This window comes from Corvus kubaryi, unplaced genomic scaffold (genome assembly GCF_017639235.1).
Source record: "Corvus kubaryi isolate FWS band 111438036 unplaced genomic scaffold, C.kubaryi_AGA036_p1.0 37302, whole genome shotgun sequence".
Lineage (NCBI taxonomy): Eukaryota > Metazoa > Chordata > Aves > Passeriformes > Corvidae > Corvus > Corvus kubaryi.
Window position 1 is genome coordinate 4,243,871 of NW_024581095.1, and position 22,742 is coordinate 4,266,612.

Consider the following 22,742-nt stretch of genomic DNA (forward strand, 5'->3'; position numbering starts at 1 on the left):
ATAATTACCAGACAACTGACCTTTCCTTAATATTAAATGAGCTGGTAAGATTTTAACTTTTGAAGTGAACCTCCTTATTTCATCCTCCCTCTTACCTTGCTTTTGGTTCACATCTCTGACCGGATGAAATGGATCCTTCCTGGTAGAACTAAATAGGAAGAAATACTCAGAAGATCATGTAATGCACTCCAGCTGCTGACAGCTGTTTGCTCTGTTCGAGCTAGTGTAGAAAAAAGAGCAAAATCCTCTCAAATGCGCAGAACTAGAGATTTTCCTATGCACTTTGCACCTATCAGACAGTGTAGGAGCAAAATCCTAACACATTTTTGAAAAAAAGCTCTATTTAGCTTTGTCTTAATAATAGTGAAATGTTGCAATTATTAAAGGATCCGGGGTATGGATCATTGATAGAATTATGGGATCAATAGAAGAACTATACAAGCAATAAGCCTGCAAGCAAAAGGCCTGTGTGTGAGAAAAACTCTGCATGAGAAAAATCCCTGTGAGAACCAAGCTGGGAACAAGAAGGGAGTTTTGAGAAGGTACAGCTGTGGAGATAAGACCCAGAGGGAGGAGGGTGAACACCGAATTCTTTTAATCATAACATAACTGAAGAAGCTTGCCAATGTAAGTCCAATTACGTAGAAGTAGAAATGTGCTTTGATAAGCTTTAAGCCACTTAGGAGTTAACAAGCTGGTATACTATGTAAGTGCCTTTGGATTGCTAATAAATGGAGTTTTGCTCTTATCAACCATATTGGCTGGTCTGCAACCCTCTCCCCCCGCCGGAGTTACCAGGCCTCTTGTCTTTTTACAATTCCAACAGTGATATCTGGATTTTTGTGAGTCTAAACCCCAAAGTAGAAAGTGTTTCCACTTTTAAGGGTCTTCTCTTTCTGTCCCTGAAACAGCAACATCAGGATTATCATATTTTACGAACAGAGTATAACAATACAAAACAGTGTATCCAGAGAAAAGTCAAAAAGCAATCCATTGTCTTAAAACAGTTAGCTGATGGTCTGCTGAGAGAAAAAACTCTTAGCACTTCTGTCAATGAACATGCAGGTCTGCTTGTGGAAAGCTTTCAAGGACTCAAACACAGAGGGTCATCTCTGCAGGACTTGGTATTTTTTGGCCAAGGAGCCTTGACTAGTTGCGGAGAAAGGGCAGAAGATTGTGATTGCCATAGACACAGACACATCTGAAATTACTTTTCACCAGTTATTCTTATTACAGAGGAATATCTATTTGTCCTTTCCCAATAGGACTATTTATTTATTTCTTTAACACACACAAAGTTCATCTCATTTGCAAGAAGGTGAGACTTTGACTTTTTTGCATGCACACTAAAAAAAAAAAAATCATTCTGAAATGGTGGCATTCCAAAGAATCTCAAACACTACTGTGCAAGGCACAATTTATTGATTAGGGCCTTTCTACAGGATTTATAATTGCCAAAGTATTGTAAAATTTTTTTCCCAAATAGCCTGTTCGGGTAACAGTTCTCTCATGGCTATCAGCTTACTTATTTCACAGAGAATTAGTTCATGGTGTTTTAAGCAAGCTAGGGAGTGATGACTGGCAGCACCTGAAGGAGCAAGAACTAGATGAAGGCAGGTCATGCCAAACCACTGGCACTACAAAGGTCAGAAATAAGGGATTAGAGATGGCATCACAGACAGTGGTGTACATGACTTTTTAACTTGACCTCCCCACAAGGGTTTGCCACTACTGAGATATCTCTGCAGACAGGGTTACAGAAAGTTATTCCTCTAACATACCCCACGTATAGAAAGTGGGAGTGGTTTCAATCCTAATACAGTCTTTGAAGGCAGGTCTCATACACTTCCAAGCCGACTGGTATGGAAAAGCTGAGCATTTTTCCTGAGGAAGGATAGCAACCTGCACTTTTATCCCTGCCAGATAAAAACGGTAAACCCAGTAGGATAACTATTACAGTCACCCAAGTAAGCAAGAAAACCGTTGTTTACACATCTCCTTCACACTGTTTGGAGTGAGGATTCAAACAAACACCTGTCTCTTACTTTCTAGTCAAATACATTAATAATATGGCTGCAGGGTATTTAAGGGTTTTGCCAACCTCAGCTGTTGAAACTGTTTTGCTTTCTGTAAAACACTTGCATGGTAATGGCAGCAAAGGACACATCCAAGAAGAGCCTAAAAGATAAAATACTCCAATTAGAAAATGCAGCCCTTGTTCTTCTGCACACTTGTTATATACTTTGTATCATTCACTGGAAAATGTAAACACTCTGGGATTTAAAGACCAAAATTAATATTATAAGCATTACCACTAAGACCTTACCCACCTGGTCTCTTTCCTCTTTATCCTCTGACTTCAGCTTCTTAATTTCTCTTTTCTGCCCTTCCCCTGACCTACACAGAGCTGCTTTGGGAGGAGTGAAGGGGCCAGTACAGCAAGGATGGGGTGGCCTTGTTGCCTTCTCCAGCTCTACTTTCAAGAGAATCAAACATTGAAGGTTTCAGACTATAGGCAAGGCCCAGGTTTGGCGTGAAACTTTCCCAGGCCAAGGTGTCTCCATCAGTCAGGTCTGGGAAACAAGGAACTGTGTGTGGAGGAAGTGCTGGATCAAGTGGCTCATCTCTAGTGAACATAGGTTGTCCCTGGGTATGAACCAAGGCTGGAATTTAAAATGTACCCATCAGGACTGGACTAGTTTCACCTGACTTCAGCTATTTAAAATAGCTGTTTCCTCCTCTCCTGGACAATAGCAATAAGCATTTCCAGAAGAAAAGTCAATCCAATCTACAATGTTGCCACTCTCCCCACTGACTAGAGAGGCAGCTTACATGTTTAGTTTGCCGAATTTAGGTGAAATACCTCTCAAGCATTGAAGACTCTCAAGCCTCCAGTCTCTTTTGAGGCACCTAAGACCTCTGGACCTAAGTCTGGATAAAGCTATCCCCCTGTAACACAACAAAATGGTGTTTATTTAATAATAGCCCCCAGGTGTTACTCTCACAAGATGTGAAAGACCAAGGCAGAAGAGGAATTTCAACTTGCGTCTCCCAAACTCCAGCAGAATGCTCACCACCACCACACTTTAAACAACTCCACCATCACGTGCCAAACATGAGTAAGTCAAGTACTTGCCCAAAAAGTCCTGCAAGTAAACCAGGCAGATAACCAACATGTGAATCTGGCTGGGGTGCAGGTACAACCCTCAAAACTGCTTTAGTTTTCTCTGCTCAGCAGTAAAATACAGATTCTTTAAGGGGGCTTACTGGAGTAAGAAGAGAGTAGAGATCCTAGAGAAACACGTGGGTTCAAGCTGAAAAGGCTTTACTGTGTGTCTCAGTTTCAGATTTAGACACTTCACACACAAACTAGACATAAAAAACTTATGTACATCCAGCCCTCAGCACATGCTAGAATCAATGACACGTATATATTTTGTGTACAAAAAGGAGTACTCTTCTATTGTTACAGTGTAGATGGAAGTGGAAATTAAGGTTTCAAACTAGTGTAAAATAATTCCTATAAATAAGTTACTGGCACTCCCCATATGACACACTTTTTAATATCCAGTTAATGAGTCCTGATACATACCCCTGCACAGACTGTAATCAATCTTACTGTTCACAGTTAATTTACTAACAGCAGCTTTTAATGTCAACAAAGTTTAGTTTACAAACAAAGAATCCTGAATCAGATCAGATGCAATTGTTTTACATCAGTATCATAAATTTAGCTGCATACTTGTAATTGATCTGTGGCTATGTTGCTCTCCATAACAAGGTAATTAATGAGAATGATAAAATCTAACAGACAAAACTGATCCCCACAATCCTTGTTTGTTTTGAATACAGTTGAAGAGAAGTAGCAGCACAATACAGAGAATGCTTATCTTGTAAAAAACACACAGAATACTTGCTAAAAAAAAGGAATCATTACTAGTCCTGTTTGGACATTGTATAGATAGCAGTCTTGAATAGCTGGAACAGGGAAAGACAGAAAAGAATTTGTATCAGTCAAGACATAGATGGGCATTAAATAACCAAAGAATGAAAATTTCAGTGTAAAACACCATAGCTGCACTTACAGAAGAAAATGAATGCAAGATTTTAAACTGCTGTGTGTCTCCTCTCAGAAGAGAAGACAGCCATGAGACTCCTGGGCTTTTTTTCAAAACATGTCCACTAATGAAACTGTCATTAGGCAGTACAAAGCTGGCAACATTGCTTGCTTCACTTTGGAGGGTATGTAAGTAAACAACCACTTGCACAGCCTCAAAACTCATCAAACAAATGCAAGGTAGCCATAATGCTAAAGTAAGAGAATGTAAATAACTGGTGATCGATTTTCTGGCAGTACAGCAGCAGTCTGAAAGGAAATGCAATACTGAAGGTCTGTAACTTGATCGTAAGAACAAAAGGTTGTTCTCTCAGGCTGTGTTCCACTTAACAGATGTTCTATGCAGATTTTTCTTCCAGACAGGTTTTTCGGGAAGAAAAAAAGAATCTTTGGTTTGACAGGCAATTGAGCCTACTATTTCTTTTTATAATATCCTTGTTCAGGATATTATACAAAATACACACACAAAATAAGGGATTAGACATACAGTCTCTGCCAGTCCTGCAACATGCTTACTAACGAAGTTGTCAGACTCCACAACTACAGAGAACTATCATCATCCGTTGTTAGAAGCTCTGTTAGCATATGGTTAGGAATGCTCTAGAAGATACTTTAAAAACCCTTTTGAGAAAGCCACTAATATCCAAGGCTAGCCTAAGACAAAGGCCAACAACAGACAGCATCAGTAATGGCTGACTGGCTGTTGCATTAAAATACCGATGATCACATTACATGGCCTTCTGCAGAGCTTGTGGTGTTAGACTGACACCTCTGAGAGTAAGCTCCTACATGTATGACAGCGGCCTTCTGTGTACAGTAAACACATACACATTTAAAGCTCCTTTTGCCTTCTACAGCAATTTCCATGACTTTTTTCACAATATATCTACCGGATACGATTATTTCTCACACACCTCAACTTCTAGCTGTAATACAAGCTTAGCAAAGCAACATTCAGAGTTGTGATTAGGTTTAATAGGTCTGTATTTCTTGGTATGTATCTGACATAACTTCTTTTAAGTTTTGGCACTTTCAATTTACCTTCACACTGTGTGATTAGCCTTGCAGCTGAAATACTCCATGTATACTTAGCAAATCACCTTGTTACATTAAGTTCTGTAATCTTATGGACTCTTCTGTATAATTTATTCAAATTTCACCATCTCTTCTTCAGTTTTACAGAAAATAATTTTCTGTTGCAGGGTTCTTCTGGTCTGAGAGTTCTCCAATAACTTGAAAAGAGGATTTTTACAATGCCTCTCAGGAGGGATGCAGCAGTAACACAGATCACTGTGTTCTTGTAAGTATCTCTGCAACACTACAAAGGAACTGTACAATTCGATCCTGAGGTAATGGTTCCTGATCTTAGCTTCCTCCACACTTCTTTTCAATAAACTGGCCTGGTTTGCTGCTGCTGGTCATAAATTTACACATCTTATTTAGCAGAGGGAAACAAGCATCTGCAAGAAGTATAACAATTGTATTCAGCACATTCCTATCCAATATCCTATCTATCCTATTTGGCTGGGAGACAAACTGAGACTTTATTTATAGATTACCTGCCCAGTACGTGGTCTACATCCCCAATTTCTGTGCACCCCACCAGGGGTCACTTACACCACCTTACTGACGTTCCTCAGCATGGGGGGCAACAATTCTTCTATTATAATAATTTTAAATATTTACACACTGCACAGCCACTCTTTTACATACACACATATACTTACTGGTATATATATCTAAAACATTTTGCAAAGACTGACTACATTGCAGGGTTTCCAAGCATGAAAAAATCTGTAGCCTTCTATAACACAGACAACTGGAGGGCCTGTGGAGGAAAAAAAAAGTTCCCTCTAAGTTTAAGCTCTCTTTGCTCTCTCCAGAGATCATTCACTAGCTTCAAAATACCCATTTTTGACATTAACTAAAGCTCTCTTGGAAAAACCCACAAGTTAATTTAGTTAAAAAAGCACGTGTTAAACCAAGTAGTACTTAGAAAGAGCATTGAGTATTTCATGTGTAATACATAGTTACTCAGATACAAACTTAAATACTTATTATGTAAAAAATAAAGTGCTTTCTATTGGGTCCCAACGCAGGGACATTATAAAACATTTGAACAACTGTAAAACAAATAGATACATAGAATACTGAATCAAACATACATGAAAACAGTTAACATCCAATCTGGTGGATGCTCCAAGACAAAACATCCCTTCATATACATGGTATATACATATATATTCATCTTTACTCAATATATTATGACAATATACATTTCAAAATTTTGTTACAGTCCAAAAAAAAATCCTACAAATATGTCAGGAACCAGACTCTCAATCTCCACACAAATATGCAACAAGGATCAAGCACAGAAGTCCAAGACTGACAAAGAATTTGCTATCCCTGCCCACACTACCACCTCCACTCCTGGGAAAGATATGCCAGTGCTCTTTGCTGGGGTGCAGTGCCTCCACATCTTGCAAGGCACTGTGAGCAGCAGCTGTGAAGTTGGCATCGCCAGTGGTGAGTAGATCAAATACACACGAGTAAAAATAGATATCCTTCACAAGCATCTTCTCATGGCATTTGGTGGTAGCTGTTTCCAGTGTGTACCCTGATAGGGGATGAGCCGCAGCACCCCAAGGAAGCAGCTTTCCCACCACAGGCAATGGCAAGTTGCCACTCTGATCAATACGTTCACTGGAAGGGCAGCCATTCACGCACAGCTGCAGATCCTGGCTTTCCTCATAGGCCATGACCAACTCCTGGGGCATGCGAATGGCCAGGGTCAGGTAGTGCCCAAGCTGGCGGATATACACCGTGGTCCCGATGTACCTAGCATGCATCTCGATGTATTTGCCACTGACTTTCTCCACGATGTGCAAGTTCCTGGTGTTCCCATCTCCTCCACTTGTTGTACCATCAACAAAAGCTGCAGGCAAGTCATCAGTCACTGCTTGATATACTTTCTGATCTGTACAGTCTTGGTATGATTTGAAGATAATAGTTATCTGTGGGGGAGGGGAAAAAAAAAAGCAAAGTTAGCGGAAAAAAATCATCACGTCAACCCCTTTTCCAATTTGTAACTGAATATATCTGGAACTGCCCACTACCTTAAAACTTGACAGCTGTCCACAACTCATGCCTAAGGAAAACAGCCTGTAAATGTGCTTAAAGCAGTATTTTACTAGATGGCATATGTTAAATTTGTTCTTATGTTGGCCCGGAAGCAAGACTATTAGCGTGTGGCAACAGCCTTGAGGTCAGGAAAAGAAAACACTTTATACTTAATTAGGCATCACAATTACCTCCTGCCTGACAGTTTCTTAACACTTTGGAATGCATCTGGCAATGACAGAGAAGCGCAAGGACCCAGTAACTCCCACGGTGCTGGCCACTATGGCAAAACCAGAATGAGACCATGCAAAATCAGAGAAAGGTATAATCAGGACCAGGAAGAACAACTAGTCAAATAATGACTTAGGGCTCCTCAATACATTAGTCCTAGGAACTGGGAGATTTGACACTTCGAGTCCACTGTTGCTAGAAAAGGTGCCCACAGAGAAACAAAGCAATACTGAAAGATACTCAGAGACATGCCTTTGAAGAGTGAGTAACTTCCAATACCAAAATCATTATCATAAAGCAATTGTTTTTTTTTTTAAGATTAGAATTAGCCTTTTAAACCTTTCTACTTGTTAGAGTAAGTCGCAACAAAAGAAGCAGCAGGTTGTCCAGTCTTACTTGAAGGTAATGACTAGGCTATATGGCAGACCAAGTTTGGAGTGTCTAGCAACTTTTCCTAAAACAAAAAATATAATGAGAATTCACATCTAAATATTCAAACAGATATGCTACTGCCTTTAGAGTTCTAGAGGGGAAGGACTTCTTGAAAAGGTCAAAAGACATTTTGCACCAAGAATAGGTATTCTAGTAATTCTTTTCATCATTGACTGATTATATAATATTTGTTACAGTCTATGATTTAAGCAGTCTGCTGAGAGACTCAGATTACTCCAAAACATATCAGAAGGAATTTTTAAACTAATGTTAAACTCAAAATCTGTTCCACAGCAACCTCACATTTTAGTTTCAGTTAACCACCACACTTCTGCACAACAACTTTTATTTCTGCCCCTCTGTTTTAAAGTAAGAGCTAGAGGTTAAATCAAGTGTAAATTACAAACAATTTGAACAAAACCTCTGCCCTCACTAGCCTCACCTCTCTATACCACTTGTATAAGACACAAGTCTTTCCACCTGTCTCCTCCCCCTGCAACAATTTCTTCTTTGGAGTATGCAGACATACCCTACACAATATTAGATTTATTTTCAGTATTTGGTTTATCCCAGGTGGTTGATGCTTTGTCAGTGTTTGTCTCACAACACAGACAATACTTACTATTTTGACTTCATATGTTCTCACCAGTGAGGACTGGATTTTTCCAATCGTTTTTCCTTGCATTAATCAGTTATACAGCCTGAGATGTATCAGCTATATAGCTTGAGACCATCTGTACTCAAATAATTTGGTAAACTGATGTCTGTGAACAACAGCTGAGCTGGAATGCTTATGCCCAAAATCCAGAAAACACACAAGTGCCCCTGTTGCTGTAAAGAGCACCTCACAGCTTTGTGCTTAGTAAAGTAAGCTCAGCAACTACAGGAGAGAAACTTCAGGTCTTTCAAGTGATTAGTATTTCTGCATATAATCCAGGCCATAGTGCAGTAAAAGGCCTTTTATTTTGCGTAACACAGTTTGGATGAAACAGACTTCTATCTCAGCCTGCTCAGACAAAGAAGCATTGCTATTTCCTTGAACACATTTGCATTGTTCTGCACATCTCCAGAAGTAAAGCTCTAAGTCTCCTTAGCACTTGAACAAGCCTGGAGTCAAAAAGTGTTCATTGTTTTAATGAGACACTGAACTGGCTGCTTGCTAAAACATTTAAGCAAGGCACCTGCCAAAATCTATCAGGAAACAGCTACCCAACTGCTCTCTCCAGGGCTCCCTCGTTTCCAAGAATGAAATGCACACAATTTCAGAACATAGAGAAAGAACAAGAAGCCTTCACCCTAATTAAAGATTAGCGATAACACTGGATGCTGAATGAGAGCTGAAGGACTATTAGATGAAAAAAGGCCTCTATGAACATTGCAAGGACACTCCAAACAGAGAATCAACAGAGACCAGTAAGATTTTCAAAGGACACACATGTATTCAAACCTTGCAGCTCAAGGCACTGGTTTCAAATACTCTGTTGTCTGTCATGTGACATCCATCTAATCCATAGGCCAAATCAGTAAAACCAGAGTGCTGGATGCGCTTTGCCTTATCACACACTCCTATCTCAGTATCATGCCCTGATACATGCCCTGACAGATACTCAGAACCTGTTGCAAAGGGAGATGAAGCAAAATTTCATTGCAGAGTGTTCTGTCTTTAAATTTTCAAGGTAACAGGGAGCATTAAAAAGTGAAAATGGTTATTTCTAACAAACTTAATACGTTATACATGTCTGTGTATGCACAGTACTTTTCACACTCTGGGTCCCAAGAACACCTTCACAAAGCTGCTCATGCAGTACTATTTACAGACTAGAGATTAGCTGCCCTTTCTAAACTTAGATAGAAAAATCCAAATGCCAAAATCTTCATATGAAGAAAGATTTTTGAAACTATCGATGTATCAGCCTTGTTCTTTGGGAACATACAGAGCTCTTCTGCAGTGCGGCACCCTGAAAGATGAAAATAAAGGTTTCCAGAGGCTTATCTGAGGATACAATAAACGAACATCAGCTATAGTAAGATTACTAAACCGAAACAACCCCACATATACAATTTGCACACATACAATTTCATTTTGGACTTCATCATCCCACTCCTACTGATGCCAGTACTGATGAGTACACTGATCACAAAGCTTTCTTAAATTCCACTGCACATGCAAAACCTTTCAAAGACGGTGTTACTGAGCTGTAAAACTGCAGTTTCTGGAAGACTTTCATGTATTTGTAGAAGGTGCCTGGCTTGTGTACCTTAAAAACAACACTTTCAACTCTTGAGGTCTTGTACTTGTCCTCCCTAGTGCCACAATGCAATTAAAATGATGAAGGTATCACTATATGTTTGTTATTTTACTATGCATTTCATAGAATCCTAGAATTGTTCGGGTAGAAAAAGACCTCTAACATCATGAACTTCAACCATTATTGTAACACTGGTGAGCTTAGGGAGGAGTGAGTGAAAAAGTGCTCAGTGGAAAAGGACCTAGGGATGCTGGTTAACAGTGGCTGAACATGAGCCAGTGTGGGTCTAGGGCGCCAAGAAGGCCAAGGACATCCTGGCTTGTGTCAGACAAAGTATAGCCAGCTGGACCAGGGCAGCGGCTGTACCCTGTACTCAGCACTGCTGAGGTCACACCTCAAATCCTGTGTTCAATTTTGGGCTTCTCACAACCAGAATGACATTGAGGTGCTGGAGCGAGTCCAGAGGAGAGAAACAGAGTTTGGAAGGGTCTGAAGCACATGCCTCATGAAGAGAGGCTGAGGGAGCTGGGGGTGTTCAGCTTGGAGAAAAGGAAGCTTAAGGGAGATCTCACTGCTCTGTACAACTCTCTGAGAGGAGGTTGTAGCCAGGTAAGAGTCAGTTTCTCCTCTCAAGTTGCAAGCGACAGGATGAGAGGAAATGGCCTTAAGCTGTGCTGTGGAGCTTTAGATTGGATATTAGAGAAAATTCCTTCACTGAAAGAGCTGCCAAGCACTGGAGCAAGCTTCCCAGCCTCTTGACTCATCATGCCCAAAAATGTTTAAAAGGCATGTAGACATGGCACTTACAGACCATGTTTAGTGGTGGAATTGACAGTTTGCGACTGGACTGGATCTTAAAGGTCTTTTCCAACCTAAATGATTGTATTATAACCTCCAAAAAATCTGTAGTATAAGCTACTTCTGCAAAATAAGACAAATTCATCTCTGCCTTAGGAAAGATGTCCATAAAGATGAAAAGAATAATGACATGAGACCAGGTACATGATCCTTCTACTTCTTAAAACGTTTAGAACATTTATCTTCCAGTTACCTTTCAGCTGTTTTTCTACTACACTGTTCTTACTCTGCAATGACTTCCTGAAAAATTGAAACCATGCTACAAAAGAGATATTTAAAATGTTTGGGACAAAGAACATTTATCCCCAAAATTCCCTTACCCTGCTCACAGCACCAATTCCCAGGTTCCAAGGTTTATACCCAATAAATTACTACAGTAAAAAGCTCTGTAGTTTTTTTCCTTCTCTGTGTCCTTAAATTCCCTCTCTCACCCTCAAGCCATCTATTATAAAACACCTGGACAGGAAAACCTCCATTTCCAATTAATGCAAACAAGAAGATACCTCCAAACAAGAAGGAAAGCTTTCCATTGGCAAGCCCAAGCATCTCTGCCTCATTTGCTACTCAGGGACAATTGCTCTAGTGATATCTTGTCACAACAGCAAAAGGCAATAAAGACTTTGTACCCCTCCAAATAAAGCACACAATAAATAAAATTTCAAAAACCCCAACCTTCTATTTAATGCACTCTACAATACCCTACCTACCTGCTCCCTGTAGACACAAATGTAGACACAAATGTAGACATTTATTCTCAGGGAACTGCAAAACCACTTCCAAGACAGGGAAGCTCTTATCTAGAGCTAGAGAAATCAAACATAAATAATGCCAGAGACCTACTCAAAACCCATACAAGAAGTCTGTCAGAAAGAAAAAGAAAGAAGAGCTTAAACTCAGTTTCCCAGTTACTTGGTGATGATCCTCCTTCTCCATCTGAAAGGCCCTAGGATCCTATGCCAAGGGTCATAAGCACATCAGGCAAGCTCAAAAAACCTGGAGTTTCTATTTTCAGCTAGACCACAGAACACAGCTTTTGTCCATGGTGAAAAACAGATGTCACTATGGGTAACACAAATACGCAAAACACCTACAAACTGTCAAGAGCATTTTTATAAGTACACAACTCTCACAAGATGTGCTCTTCCAATTAAGGAATTCAAGGAAAAGTTTTCCTGCTTTTTATACTTTCATGCCAGCGCACAGTGAGGGGCAGGGGAGAACAACACGCTTTTATTCCTCACATTCTTACTTAAGTGTCGTCCTGGCATTCTCTTGTCCTTTATGAACTTTCTGGATAGTCCTCAGACTGCTGGGGGTTCCATAGTCTCTTAGGTTTTGGAGAGAGAAGAAAACTTCACACATAATGTTGCCTTCATTACCAACTGCCTCAAAGACTGGTACACCAGAAAGCTAAGACAAAAGTGAAAAGTACTAACTCCCTACAAGGGCAGGTGATGGTTTGTACCTTTCAAAAGGACAATGGGGTGAAGATTAAGCATTCTGTTTCTATGACTTCTTAAACCACTTCCCCTAAAAAAATGCATTCAGGAAAAACTAAATCTTCTACTCTTACTGTCCTTCCTTTCATTAGGCCTGCTTTAGAGTGTACTAATTAGGTTAGTATTTGCTTTGGCTTCTGTACAATATAAGTTCAGCATATATCTTTGTTTTTATTTCCTGCTAAACATCTATTTCAAATACATACAATGAAATAACAGCCAGACTAACAAAAAGTACCAGTCTGAAAACTTTTCTTAGGAAGAAGGTAGAAGACCTTTTGGCATGCTCTCAGCTAGGGATTACACTATGTAGATAAATGTCACGGAAGTGTAGCTCTTCAGAAGTCCTTTAAGCTAGCCTGTGGCCAAAATCAGTTAAGTACACTCAGCAGCAGATAGTCAATCATAGTCAAAATGCAATACTTGCAGAGGAAAATGTTACAGGAATGAAGTTAGCAGAAAAGCCTTTTCTATTTCATTTATAGTAGCCTGCTCGTACTAGAAATAACAGAGTCAAGAGAATGCATTAGAGATATTAAAACTTATTTTCTAAGTCACTTCTACATTCAAACAACCTTCATTGTCTACAACAGGTATGCTAAGTTCTGTTATCTGCCAAAAAAAAAGAAAAAATTCAAGGACTGTACAACATGTAAACTATATCAGCATTAGAGACATTTCTAGTATCGCAAACCATAGATCTTGTTTTATTTAATTGCTTCTGCACACTTGGCTGTACTTGGGCAATGACAGAGATTACTACAAAAGAGGAAAAAAAAACATTTTACCCAAGTCAAGAAAAACACAAAAAGAATCCCTATTGAGAATAAATAAAGACACAAGGCACACCTTTTAAAACCTTTTTGAAAATACTTTCCCTCAGTATGCACACACATTTACTCTTGGTGTTCTCTTTGTTATCTCTTCAAAGACATATACCAGCATAACATGCTACCACAGTCTATCATTTTCAAAATGTGGCTAAAGTTAAGATCACCTATCTACTACTAACACACCCTAGCCATCCACACAATTTGCACACAAGAGTCTCAACTTTTTCCTCTACTGCTATCGGAAACAAGAAATAAAGAAAATTCTGCAAGAGTTCAGCAAAACTGAGGATAAAAGCTTACTGCAGATTACAAAATCCAGGTTTTTCTTCCACTTATTAGGAGTCTTTAGGTAAAGCCACTGGAGCAGATTGCAGGGGACATAAGTCTGTTTTGCAAAGCTTACTCATGTAAGCCTCATTCCCTTACTTTATACACCTTCAGAACTCATTCATAATGAAGACTGTTTTTGAAACAGACACAAGTTAAGAAAATGTAATTCTGAGTTTCAGTCCAACCTCTGTTCACTCATACAAGCATTGCCACTAGTAAATACTTCAGAATCCAGCACAAATTTAATAGTAAAACCGATTTTCCCATATTAATACTACTGCACAACCAACTCCACAGAAGATGCATAGGCTCTACCCTACTGTGAAAGACAACTCCTGCTTCTGACTCCAGTAATTAAAAAAACTACTTCCAGGCTTAACAACACAGTGAAAATTCTTTGGAGTAGATGTCTTGAAGCTGTGTACATATAGCCTGACATAGCTTGACAATACAAGAGCTACACTACCACAATTTTTAAAAAAGCCCTTTCACTCCAAAAGAGGTACGTGACAACATCAGCTTCAAATGCATGCTTAAGTAATTGATGGACACGCTACCTGCATTCAGCAGAAAGAGCCAAGGACTTTTCTTAAGTTAAAGAAATGGCATCAGTTACCCAATACTAGTGGATGTATTCCTACTCTAGACACCTCAAGTATCTGAGAGGAGTGCAATCTTAAGTCCTGCCTGTTTCAACAAGAGTTTAACATTCTTGGCACAATTTTAAGGCCACTGCTTGTTTAGTAAAGCCAAGGTACTAAGTCCTTCTCACAACCATATAGCTTGCTACCTCCTCTCAATTCTTTGCAGTTCCTCCTCTTGTTTCTGCTCTGAAACATCAGTGTTTTGGTAACTAGTTTTTTGTGCCAGCCATTCCCAGTATTATTTGCTTTCTACTGTTATAGCTATGCAATTTAGAAAATTAATGAAAAGCAGACAAACGCTCTTTCCTTCTTTAAGTTCCCTTCCAACCCAAAGCATTCTACGATTTTTTGAATTTCTAATTAGTGCAGAGACAGTCACAGATGTACAATAATCTAATAACTGTTTAAAAGTATTACATCAGTATCCGTACAGGCTTGTGTGATGACACGCACAGGTTTTCTTGTCATGAGCAGGAGCAAAGGGAAGAAAAAACCCTGTTTTGTTTGGTGCTCAGAAAAGAAGATACTAAGTGTTTTACTTTTTTATACTATTGCATAGAAGATTCTCAAGCTGCTACACTTCTTTACCTGTTAAGGGCTAAATGACTTACTTAACTGTCTTGGCCTTTTACTTCTCCATGCATGCACAGTGCACAAAAAAAAATCTGTACCTTATTCGTAGCAGTAGCGCTGGATCCTGGGACCACAGGCACATTGGTCACTTGCACTGATAAGTAGTTATTGTCTATAAGGGGCCAAGAACCTTCCACTTTGCATGTCTGGAAGTTATCCTTAAAAGTCCTCAGATGAGGATCCCCAAACAAGCCACAAAACAGGTAAGTGGGAGGAGGAGTCTTGTCTCCTCCCTGATGTTCTCTCACTTCTGTGTGGCCACTGTAATTGCAAGGATCATAGGTCATTTCAGGGTTGGTGGAGGATGTGGGTCCATCTTTGGTACAGTTTCTCTGGGTCATTAGGTCACCGATCCCAAGCACTGCAGAATGATAGACTAGGTTTCCACGGCATACTTTGGAATTGCGATAGGTACACACAGAGTATGCCCGCAGGGCCTTGCAGAACTCCAAATCAAAGTCCTCAAGAGCCGTGTTCAGATGTGAAGTGAAGGATACAAAATCAGTGGTGCACTTCTGGATTCCACAAGATGTGTGCAGTTGACAGTCACCTAAGCACAAAACAGACAACAGAAAGACATAAAGCAAAGCTCTTAAGTGGCAATACCCCTTTCCACTCCCACAAGTACCACAGAAAACAACATGAAAGAAACTTAAAAGTGCTCATGCACTAGGGAAGCATTGCATTTTAGAAAGACAAGAAGTTGCAAGATAGAAAGGTAGCCATGGAGAATATCTCAGAGGCTGAGAGGACTGATGATGTCCTAATCCATTACCTCATATTGTCTAGATGAAAATTAAGAGCACTAGATCCTGTCAAGTATAAGCTAAAGATTTCTTTCCAGACACCAAGGTGATGATGCAATTCTGTGTATAAATTAATCACTTAGTCAGTAAGGAAGTCTCCATTTAGTCTTTCAGTGCTTTACACAAGTTACTGGATTTTTATATAGAATTCTGCCCCTCAAAAGAACGTGGTAAAGGCAACAAAGTAAAGTTGTTTAGATGTTTGGACATATCTAAATGTCTAAAAATGTTTAGACAAAAATAAGACTGACTAAAGCAAAAATCAGGTTCTCTTCCAGAAACGAGGGCGGGGGGAGGATGGTAGGTAAGCAGACAAGCAGATTGCTTAATTTCCCTGGCACTGCCATAGCTAAAGCTTCACTGCTCAATTTTTTTGGGACTAGTGTGTGAAAACACCCAGCTTTTTTTTGCTCTCCTTGTCTGAAGCACAAGTTTTCAGCTAAGGTATGTGTACATTGCAGTAGCTGTACCTCTCAGAACATAATTCAGTAATAACACAAGGGGAAGAGAAACCCTCTCCCCACAAAAGCCTCAAGTACTTATCAGATGTATACAACTGCTACACAGTTCAGTTTACACCAACAAACCAGTTAGCGTTTATCTGATGACCTGATTTCCATAAAAAAACACAGTTAACATCCTCACAAGCAAATGGGAGTTTTACAGTTGTCTCCTCCACAGTCTCACAATTACGATCCGAAATCATTCCAGATTCTCACGGCAGTTAACAACGGCTTTCTGAAGGTAACTTTTACCCAAGAACTTACCAGGACCAGAAATTAAATGAACAACGCTAAGGGTAACAGAGCCACACTTTTCACCCAGGTTAAAGCCAGGAGGACTCTCATCTAGGAAGACTGCAATCCCTGCCATCCAAAGAGAAATTGGACCTTCATAAAGAATGTGTGCAGAACTTCATTCAACAGCTGTCCAAGCCTGCAAAACTATGTACTAAAATTTATCTGTGGGGACATTTATCTCTCATTTCTCGCTGTCATCAAACAGGATTTGAACACCACAAAAATGCCAACAAAGTTAAAATGGAAGAGTAAAAAAAAAAAAAGGAAAACGTAATATATCTATGAGAAACTCTTGAGCCGTGAGAAGTGGAAAATAGGATGAATAACAACATTTTTCATTTTTAAATAGTTGTTTTCTGCAATGCACCCAGTGACGAGAGGATATCAGCAATTTCTTTGCCTACCCCTTAGCTGACCTTCCTGAGGCAGTACTCACATGACTTACTCTGAATATCTGTACCATGAATTTATAAGGGCAATATGTTTTGCCAGTGATACATAGCTAACACAAATCTCCTGTCAAAATCCCAAGACAACACCAAGCAGAATGAGGAACTCTCCACCTACAGCTATGCATGACCATGACTTGTGTAAGCTGAAAATTTCCTTGTGCAAGAGATATATACCTCTGAAAAATACAGAAAAAAACCCCTAACAACAATCAACTTCTATGTTTTCAAATACACAAAAAAGACCCGTGCCAAGCAAAATGACAGAGGGAACGCTGGGTTTAGAGCCAGACTTTCAAAGCATCAAAACTTTTATTTCCCTTCAGTTATATTTGTAAAATTAGTTTAATCACAAATAAATCAGGCTAGACGAGCAAGTCTGTCAAGTTATCAAACAGCCGAATAAATCACAGAATCTCAGAATTTTTAGGGCTGGAAGGGACCTCTGGGGATCATCCAGTCCAATCCCCCTGGTGCCAAGGCAGGGTCACCTAGAACAGGTGACACAGGAACGTGTCCAGGTGGGGTTTGAATGTTTCCAGCGAGGGAGACTCCATGACCTCCCTGACAGCCTGTTCCAGTGCTCTGCCACCCTTAATGCAAAGAAGTTCTTCCTCAAGGTGAAACTTTTTGTGTTTTAATTTATACCCATTGTTCTTCCTCCTGTCGCTGGGCACCACTGAAAGAGTCTGGCATCATCCACCATCCTCTCGGATGGAGATATTTATATGCACTAACGAGATCCCCTCTCAGCCTTCTCCTCTCTAGACTACCCGGGCCCAGCTCGCGAATCCCTCCTCATGAAAGGCTCTACCTGAAGAAAAAGGACTCGACAGCTCCTCGCGTCTGCGGGCACACGGCTGCGCTCCCATCCCTCCCAGTCCCGCTCCCCGGTACCTGCGCCCAGCAGCAGCAGTCCCAGCGCGGAGAGCAGCAGCCGGAGGGCGGCGAGCGGCGGCTCAACGCTGGCGGCGCGGGAGGGCGCAGCGCTCCCCATGCCCGGCCATGCAGGTCCCCGGGCCGGCGGCAGGACGGCGCCGCGGCATGAGGCGGCGGCGGCGCGGGCGGGCGACGTTCTCCAGGCTGCTTCCCCCTCCTCCTCCTCTTCCTCTTCCTGCTCCTCGGTGGTTCCCGCGCCTCCTTCTGCTCCAACGGCGTGGCCGCAGCGACGACCACAGAAGGTGACACGACGCGCACAAAGGGACGGACCCGCGATGGGTGGGGGGGGGACGGGGCGGTGGCGGCGCCCGCCCCGCCCCGCCCGCTGAGCTGCGCTGCCTCCTATTGGCTGCTCGAGCTGTCCGTCACAGCCGACGCCCGACGCCCCCTGGCGGTAACGAGCCGTCAGCCGCCGGCCCCGCCGCCGGCTCTGTGTCACAAACGGCCCAGAGAGCCGCGCCCCTGCGGCGGGAGGGGCCGCGGGAGGCTGCCAGGGGCCGCGTCGGAACAGGGCAAGGAACTGGGCCGCGACAGGGAAGGGAACACAGTCGTGATTAGGGCAGGGAATACAGCCAGGACAGGGCAGGGAACAGCGCCAGGAGAGGGACGGGAACAGTGCGAGGGGAGGGGAGGGGAGGGGAAACAGCCGCGATAGGGCACGGAACAGCACCGGTATAGGAAAGGAAACACCCCGGGACAGGGTGGGGAACACCGCTGGGGAAGGGAACACTGCCGAGAGAGGAGAGGGGGCCCCGCCGGGATAGGTCAGGAACACTGCTGAGACAAGAAAGGGCGCACTGCCAGGATAGGGCAGGGACACCTCCGGGATGGGATGGAAAGACCTCCGGGGCAGACAGTGTCGGGAACAGGGCAGGAGACACCGGTGGGACATAGCAGGGGGCACCAGTGTGACAGCAGGTGGCAGCGCAGAGACAGGGTGGGTGGGAAAACACCGGGACGGAGCAGGGGACATCGCCGGGACGAGAATTAGGAAAAGAATCTGCAAGAGAAGATCAGTTCCATCATGTCAGGATATTTTTTTGAGCATCCGAAGATAAACTTCCCTTTGAATCTGTCACTAAGAAGCTAACAGGAGTAACTTACACCACATCTCAGCTGTAAGTAAAAGTATTACTTTCAGGCTGTTTGATTTTCCAATCTATTTCTCCTTTCTAGCAAACATATTTCATGCTGTTAAGATTAGACTGACTGAGGCCAGTTGGTTGAGGTTCAGCAGGGCCGGGTGCTGGGTCCTGCCCTTGGGTTACAACAACCCCTGCAGTGCTACAGGCTGGGGCAGTGGCTGGAAGGCTGCTGGGGGGAAAGGGCCTGGGGTTCTGGCTGGCAGAGCTGAGCATGAGCCACCATGGACCCAGGAAGCCAAGAAAGCCAATGGCATCCTGGCTTGGGTCAGCAGTAGTGTGGCCAGCAGGACCAGGGCAGTGACCGTCCCCCTGTACTCAGGACTGGTGAGGTCACACTTCAAATCCTTTGTTCAGTTTTGGGCTCCTCACGTTGAGAAAGATATTGAGGTGCTGGAGGGAGTCCAGAGGAGAGAAATGGACCCTGGGGAAGTGTCTAAAGCACAAGTCCTATGAGAAGCAGCTGAGGGAGCTGCGGGTGTTCAGCCTGGAGAAAAGGAGAATCAGCAGGGACTTTCCTGCTCTTTAGCACTCCCTGAGAGGAGGTTGTAGCCAGGTGGGGGTTGGTATCCTGCCATGTCTCAAATGAAAGGACAGCTGGAAATGGCCTTAAGTTGCACGAAGCGAGAGGGGTAGATCAGTAGTTAACTCATGTAAGCACAAATTAACTGTTAAGAGTCAGCAAATGTTAATCACAAGCCTAAGAAACAGGATGTGCCTTAGCCTTGTCAAGATAAGACAAACACAATGCACCGTGTCAAGATAAGAGGATCAGAACCTATTTGAAATCAGCACAGAAACTGCTGAATCGGCCAACGAAGGACTGCTCATGCTCCAGAAAGAAAGGTGGCAAGTGCATTGTTGACGAAGACTACTAATCTTCATCAGAAAGACCCCCGAGGAAGAAGAGGAGCCTTCCTCAGTGAGACCACCAGGGTACACAGCGCCTGCGTGGCATGTATACTAACGATATTAATGACTTCTGATAAGTAATTTGTACAACCACTCCTATCCCAAGGAACGTGATGAATATTCATTAATTTTACCCATCTGCTGTGCTGTATGGAGTGCTATGTGTGTGTGTTAGGAGGAGCAATCCCCCCACACACCCAGCACGCTGAATAAAGCAAATGACCACTTCTCTGACTCTGTCTCTGAAGTGTCTCTTGGCCCAGTTTGGGGCGATTCACAAGGAACCAGCCTTGGTGATTCTGTGATACAGTTCTTCAGGAAGAGCATGGCTAATATACAAAATACTGTACACAAATAAGAAAAGCACACATACAAAATAGACAAACTGATTTCCTTGGATTCCTCTTTATTAGAAAGTTTCTGGAAAATAAAAATCCAATCAACCATGTCTGAAAAATCCCAACCAACCAAACAAAAACCCCAAGCCCAAGCAAAAATCTGAGCTTCAGTAGCCATTAAAATGAATGTAAATTGCCACAACCTGGAAAGAAGACCTTTGGCTTTTACTGTAGGTCACGTAGTATTCATTAATTTAGCTGGGGCTCTGAGAACTGTCACCTATGGTTTCCTGTCGCAGCGGGGATTACTGCAACAAGTATATTTCAAACCAGGAGTCCCGTGGAAATGAAGTATATATGGACAGATTCATGGTAGATGTTTCAGAGATGTTTATTTCTCCAGCCGCATGGCCGGGGCTCTGCTCAGGAACTCTGCAGTCACGGGACCCGAGGGTCCTTGGCGTTATCAGGGAACACAAACCAACCAATGGGAACGAGGCTGAGCAGGGGCAGGGAAACCCTGTGTCTCCCCCCCAGGGCCCCTCTCCCAGGGCTCCATGGCAGGGGGAAGAGACCCCAACAGTTTCCTTTTTCTTCAGTGCTCTTTGAGAAATATTTCTGCTGTTCACCTCTACTAATAGACAACACCAACCTCCTTTTAGGTTCATATTGCTCTAGAATAATATAATAAAAATAATAATAATAATAATATTCTAACTTGCATTCCTTGAAGCTGTCTTTGACTTTGGATGTTGTCTCAGCAAGGGTACGTGTACATGCTTCTTTTGTAAGCTCATAGAGCCTCACCCTGTCTGTTCTCCCTGTGTTCCACAAGCCAAGTAGCTGTATTAGTGCATGGCACAGCTGACTTACTGTCCATCTTCTGTCTGAAAGGGATTTATCCTCACAAGATACATGCCACAGCAACACCCTGCACGCAGGCTTTGTTTGGGTTCTGGCTGAACTCTGGCCAGATCTGAGCAGAGGCAGAATCTTCTCATGCTGAACTACGTAGTATACAGAGTTCTACAGTCTTAATTGTTTGTGATGCTATTTTTACTACTTAGCTCTATAAATAGCTTGCCTAAGAAGATACTTCACTAGAGGCCATATGGCATATTTCCTTTCTCTTAGGATCTAGTATTGTCATACTGCTATGGACTTTTTTTACTGGAGCAAAAAGTAGAAAGAAAACAAGACAACTGATAGTGTGATATATGTAATTAAGTTCCCTTAACTAATGCTGAGTAATAATTCATTCTACAAGCATAGCCATTGATTTATGCAACCAGATTATGTCATCCTATATCATGCTGGTTTATATAAATCAGGACTAAAACTCAGTGCTTTTACCTGTAAGAAGAAGCTTTTCTCATCATCTTGAATATTACTAAAGATTTTTATAGCATTCGAACACCCAGCTAATGCAGTAAAAATTCCGTAGGAGTAGGAGGATGGATAGCTTGTGAGGGGTTTTAGAAGCTGAGGCAAATCTCTATCTTACATGTCTGAAACTGCCTGGAAAGTGCTAAGGGCTGTATTTTGAAATTAATTTCTCAGAGAGTACACAAATATACAAATACATTGTAGACTGTACAATGGATCTCTTGGACTCCAAAGTAATAACAGATGTAAATATGCCTGAAGTGTTGCTTCACTGTATGTGGAGTTGATTTATGTTCGTTTGTTTGTTGTGTGGGAAAGTAGCAGTGTCTTGAAAGAAATAAGATGTCCTCTTGGATTGGGGGTTTCTTTCCATTTCCCAAAGTTACACTTGGAATTGTAACTTTCCTTACCAGGCCCTTCCAGTGAGTTATCCCTGAACGTGTGGCTCCACTGCCTATCAAACCCTATGGTTTCTTACCCCCCCTTTATGGAACTGGGGGATCTATGGGGCATGCCTGCCTATTTCCCCCCAGCTCCTATCATCACCCATTGCCAAAATCCTCCTGGATCCTAAGGTCGACATCTGCTAATTGCTTCAAATATCACAATTTAACGTTCCTTTCAGTTTAAAGATTTCATTGGTTGTACATTACTACAATGGTGCGTACAGAACTGCACCAAAGTGAACTTCAGTTTAAAAAGAAATTAGAGATGTTGCAACTGCACTGCTTATATACAATTACCAATTTCATTTAAAAGCTTTCTACAGATTGGTACAACTGTACTGACCATATGTAAAGATACAAATATCACTTTCAGTTCACACAATCAAATGTATTGCAGGTTACAAAGTAGTGCCTATATATGTAGGTATATAAAGAGACAAACATCAATTGAACTATCTAAATATCCACAGAGCAGTAACTAAACTGCACAACTCTACACAGCTTTACATAGAACTCCATACATATATAATCATAACAATCAATGATATATAATATATTAACATCTGTGTAAGTATAAT

At 41.8% G+C, this 22,742-nt stretch overlaps 1 protein-coding gene and 1 long non-coding RNA gene across 2 annotated transcripts; one reads left to right on the forward strand and one right to left on the reverse strand.

The window, feature by feature from the left end:
• Positions 1-5,852: 5,852 nt before the first annotated feature.
• RGMB (repulsive guidance molecule BMP co-receptor b) lies at positions 5,853-18,220 on the reverse strand. Its single transcript, XM_042028120.1, has 3 exons — positions 17,899-18,220; positions 14,985-15,496; positions 5,853-7,131 (listed from the first exon to the last, which is right to left on the reverse strand). Exons 1-3 carry the CDS (start codon positions 17,996-17,998, stop codon positions 6,454-6,456), a joined length of 1,290 nt encoding a protein of 429 aa, XP_041884054.1. The 5' UTR covers positions 17,999-18,220; the 3' UTR covers positions 5,853-6,453.
• A 345-nt stretch (positions 18,221-18,565) lies between these two features.
• On the forward strand, positions 18,566-20,222 carry LOC121664665. Its single transcript, XR_006016081.1, has 2 exons — positions 18,566-19,058; positions 19,806-20,222. It is a non-coding gene; the product is annotated as an uncharacterized LOC121664665 (long non-coding RNA).
• The last annotated feature ends 2,520 nt before the right edge of the window (positions 20,223-22,742 follow it).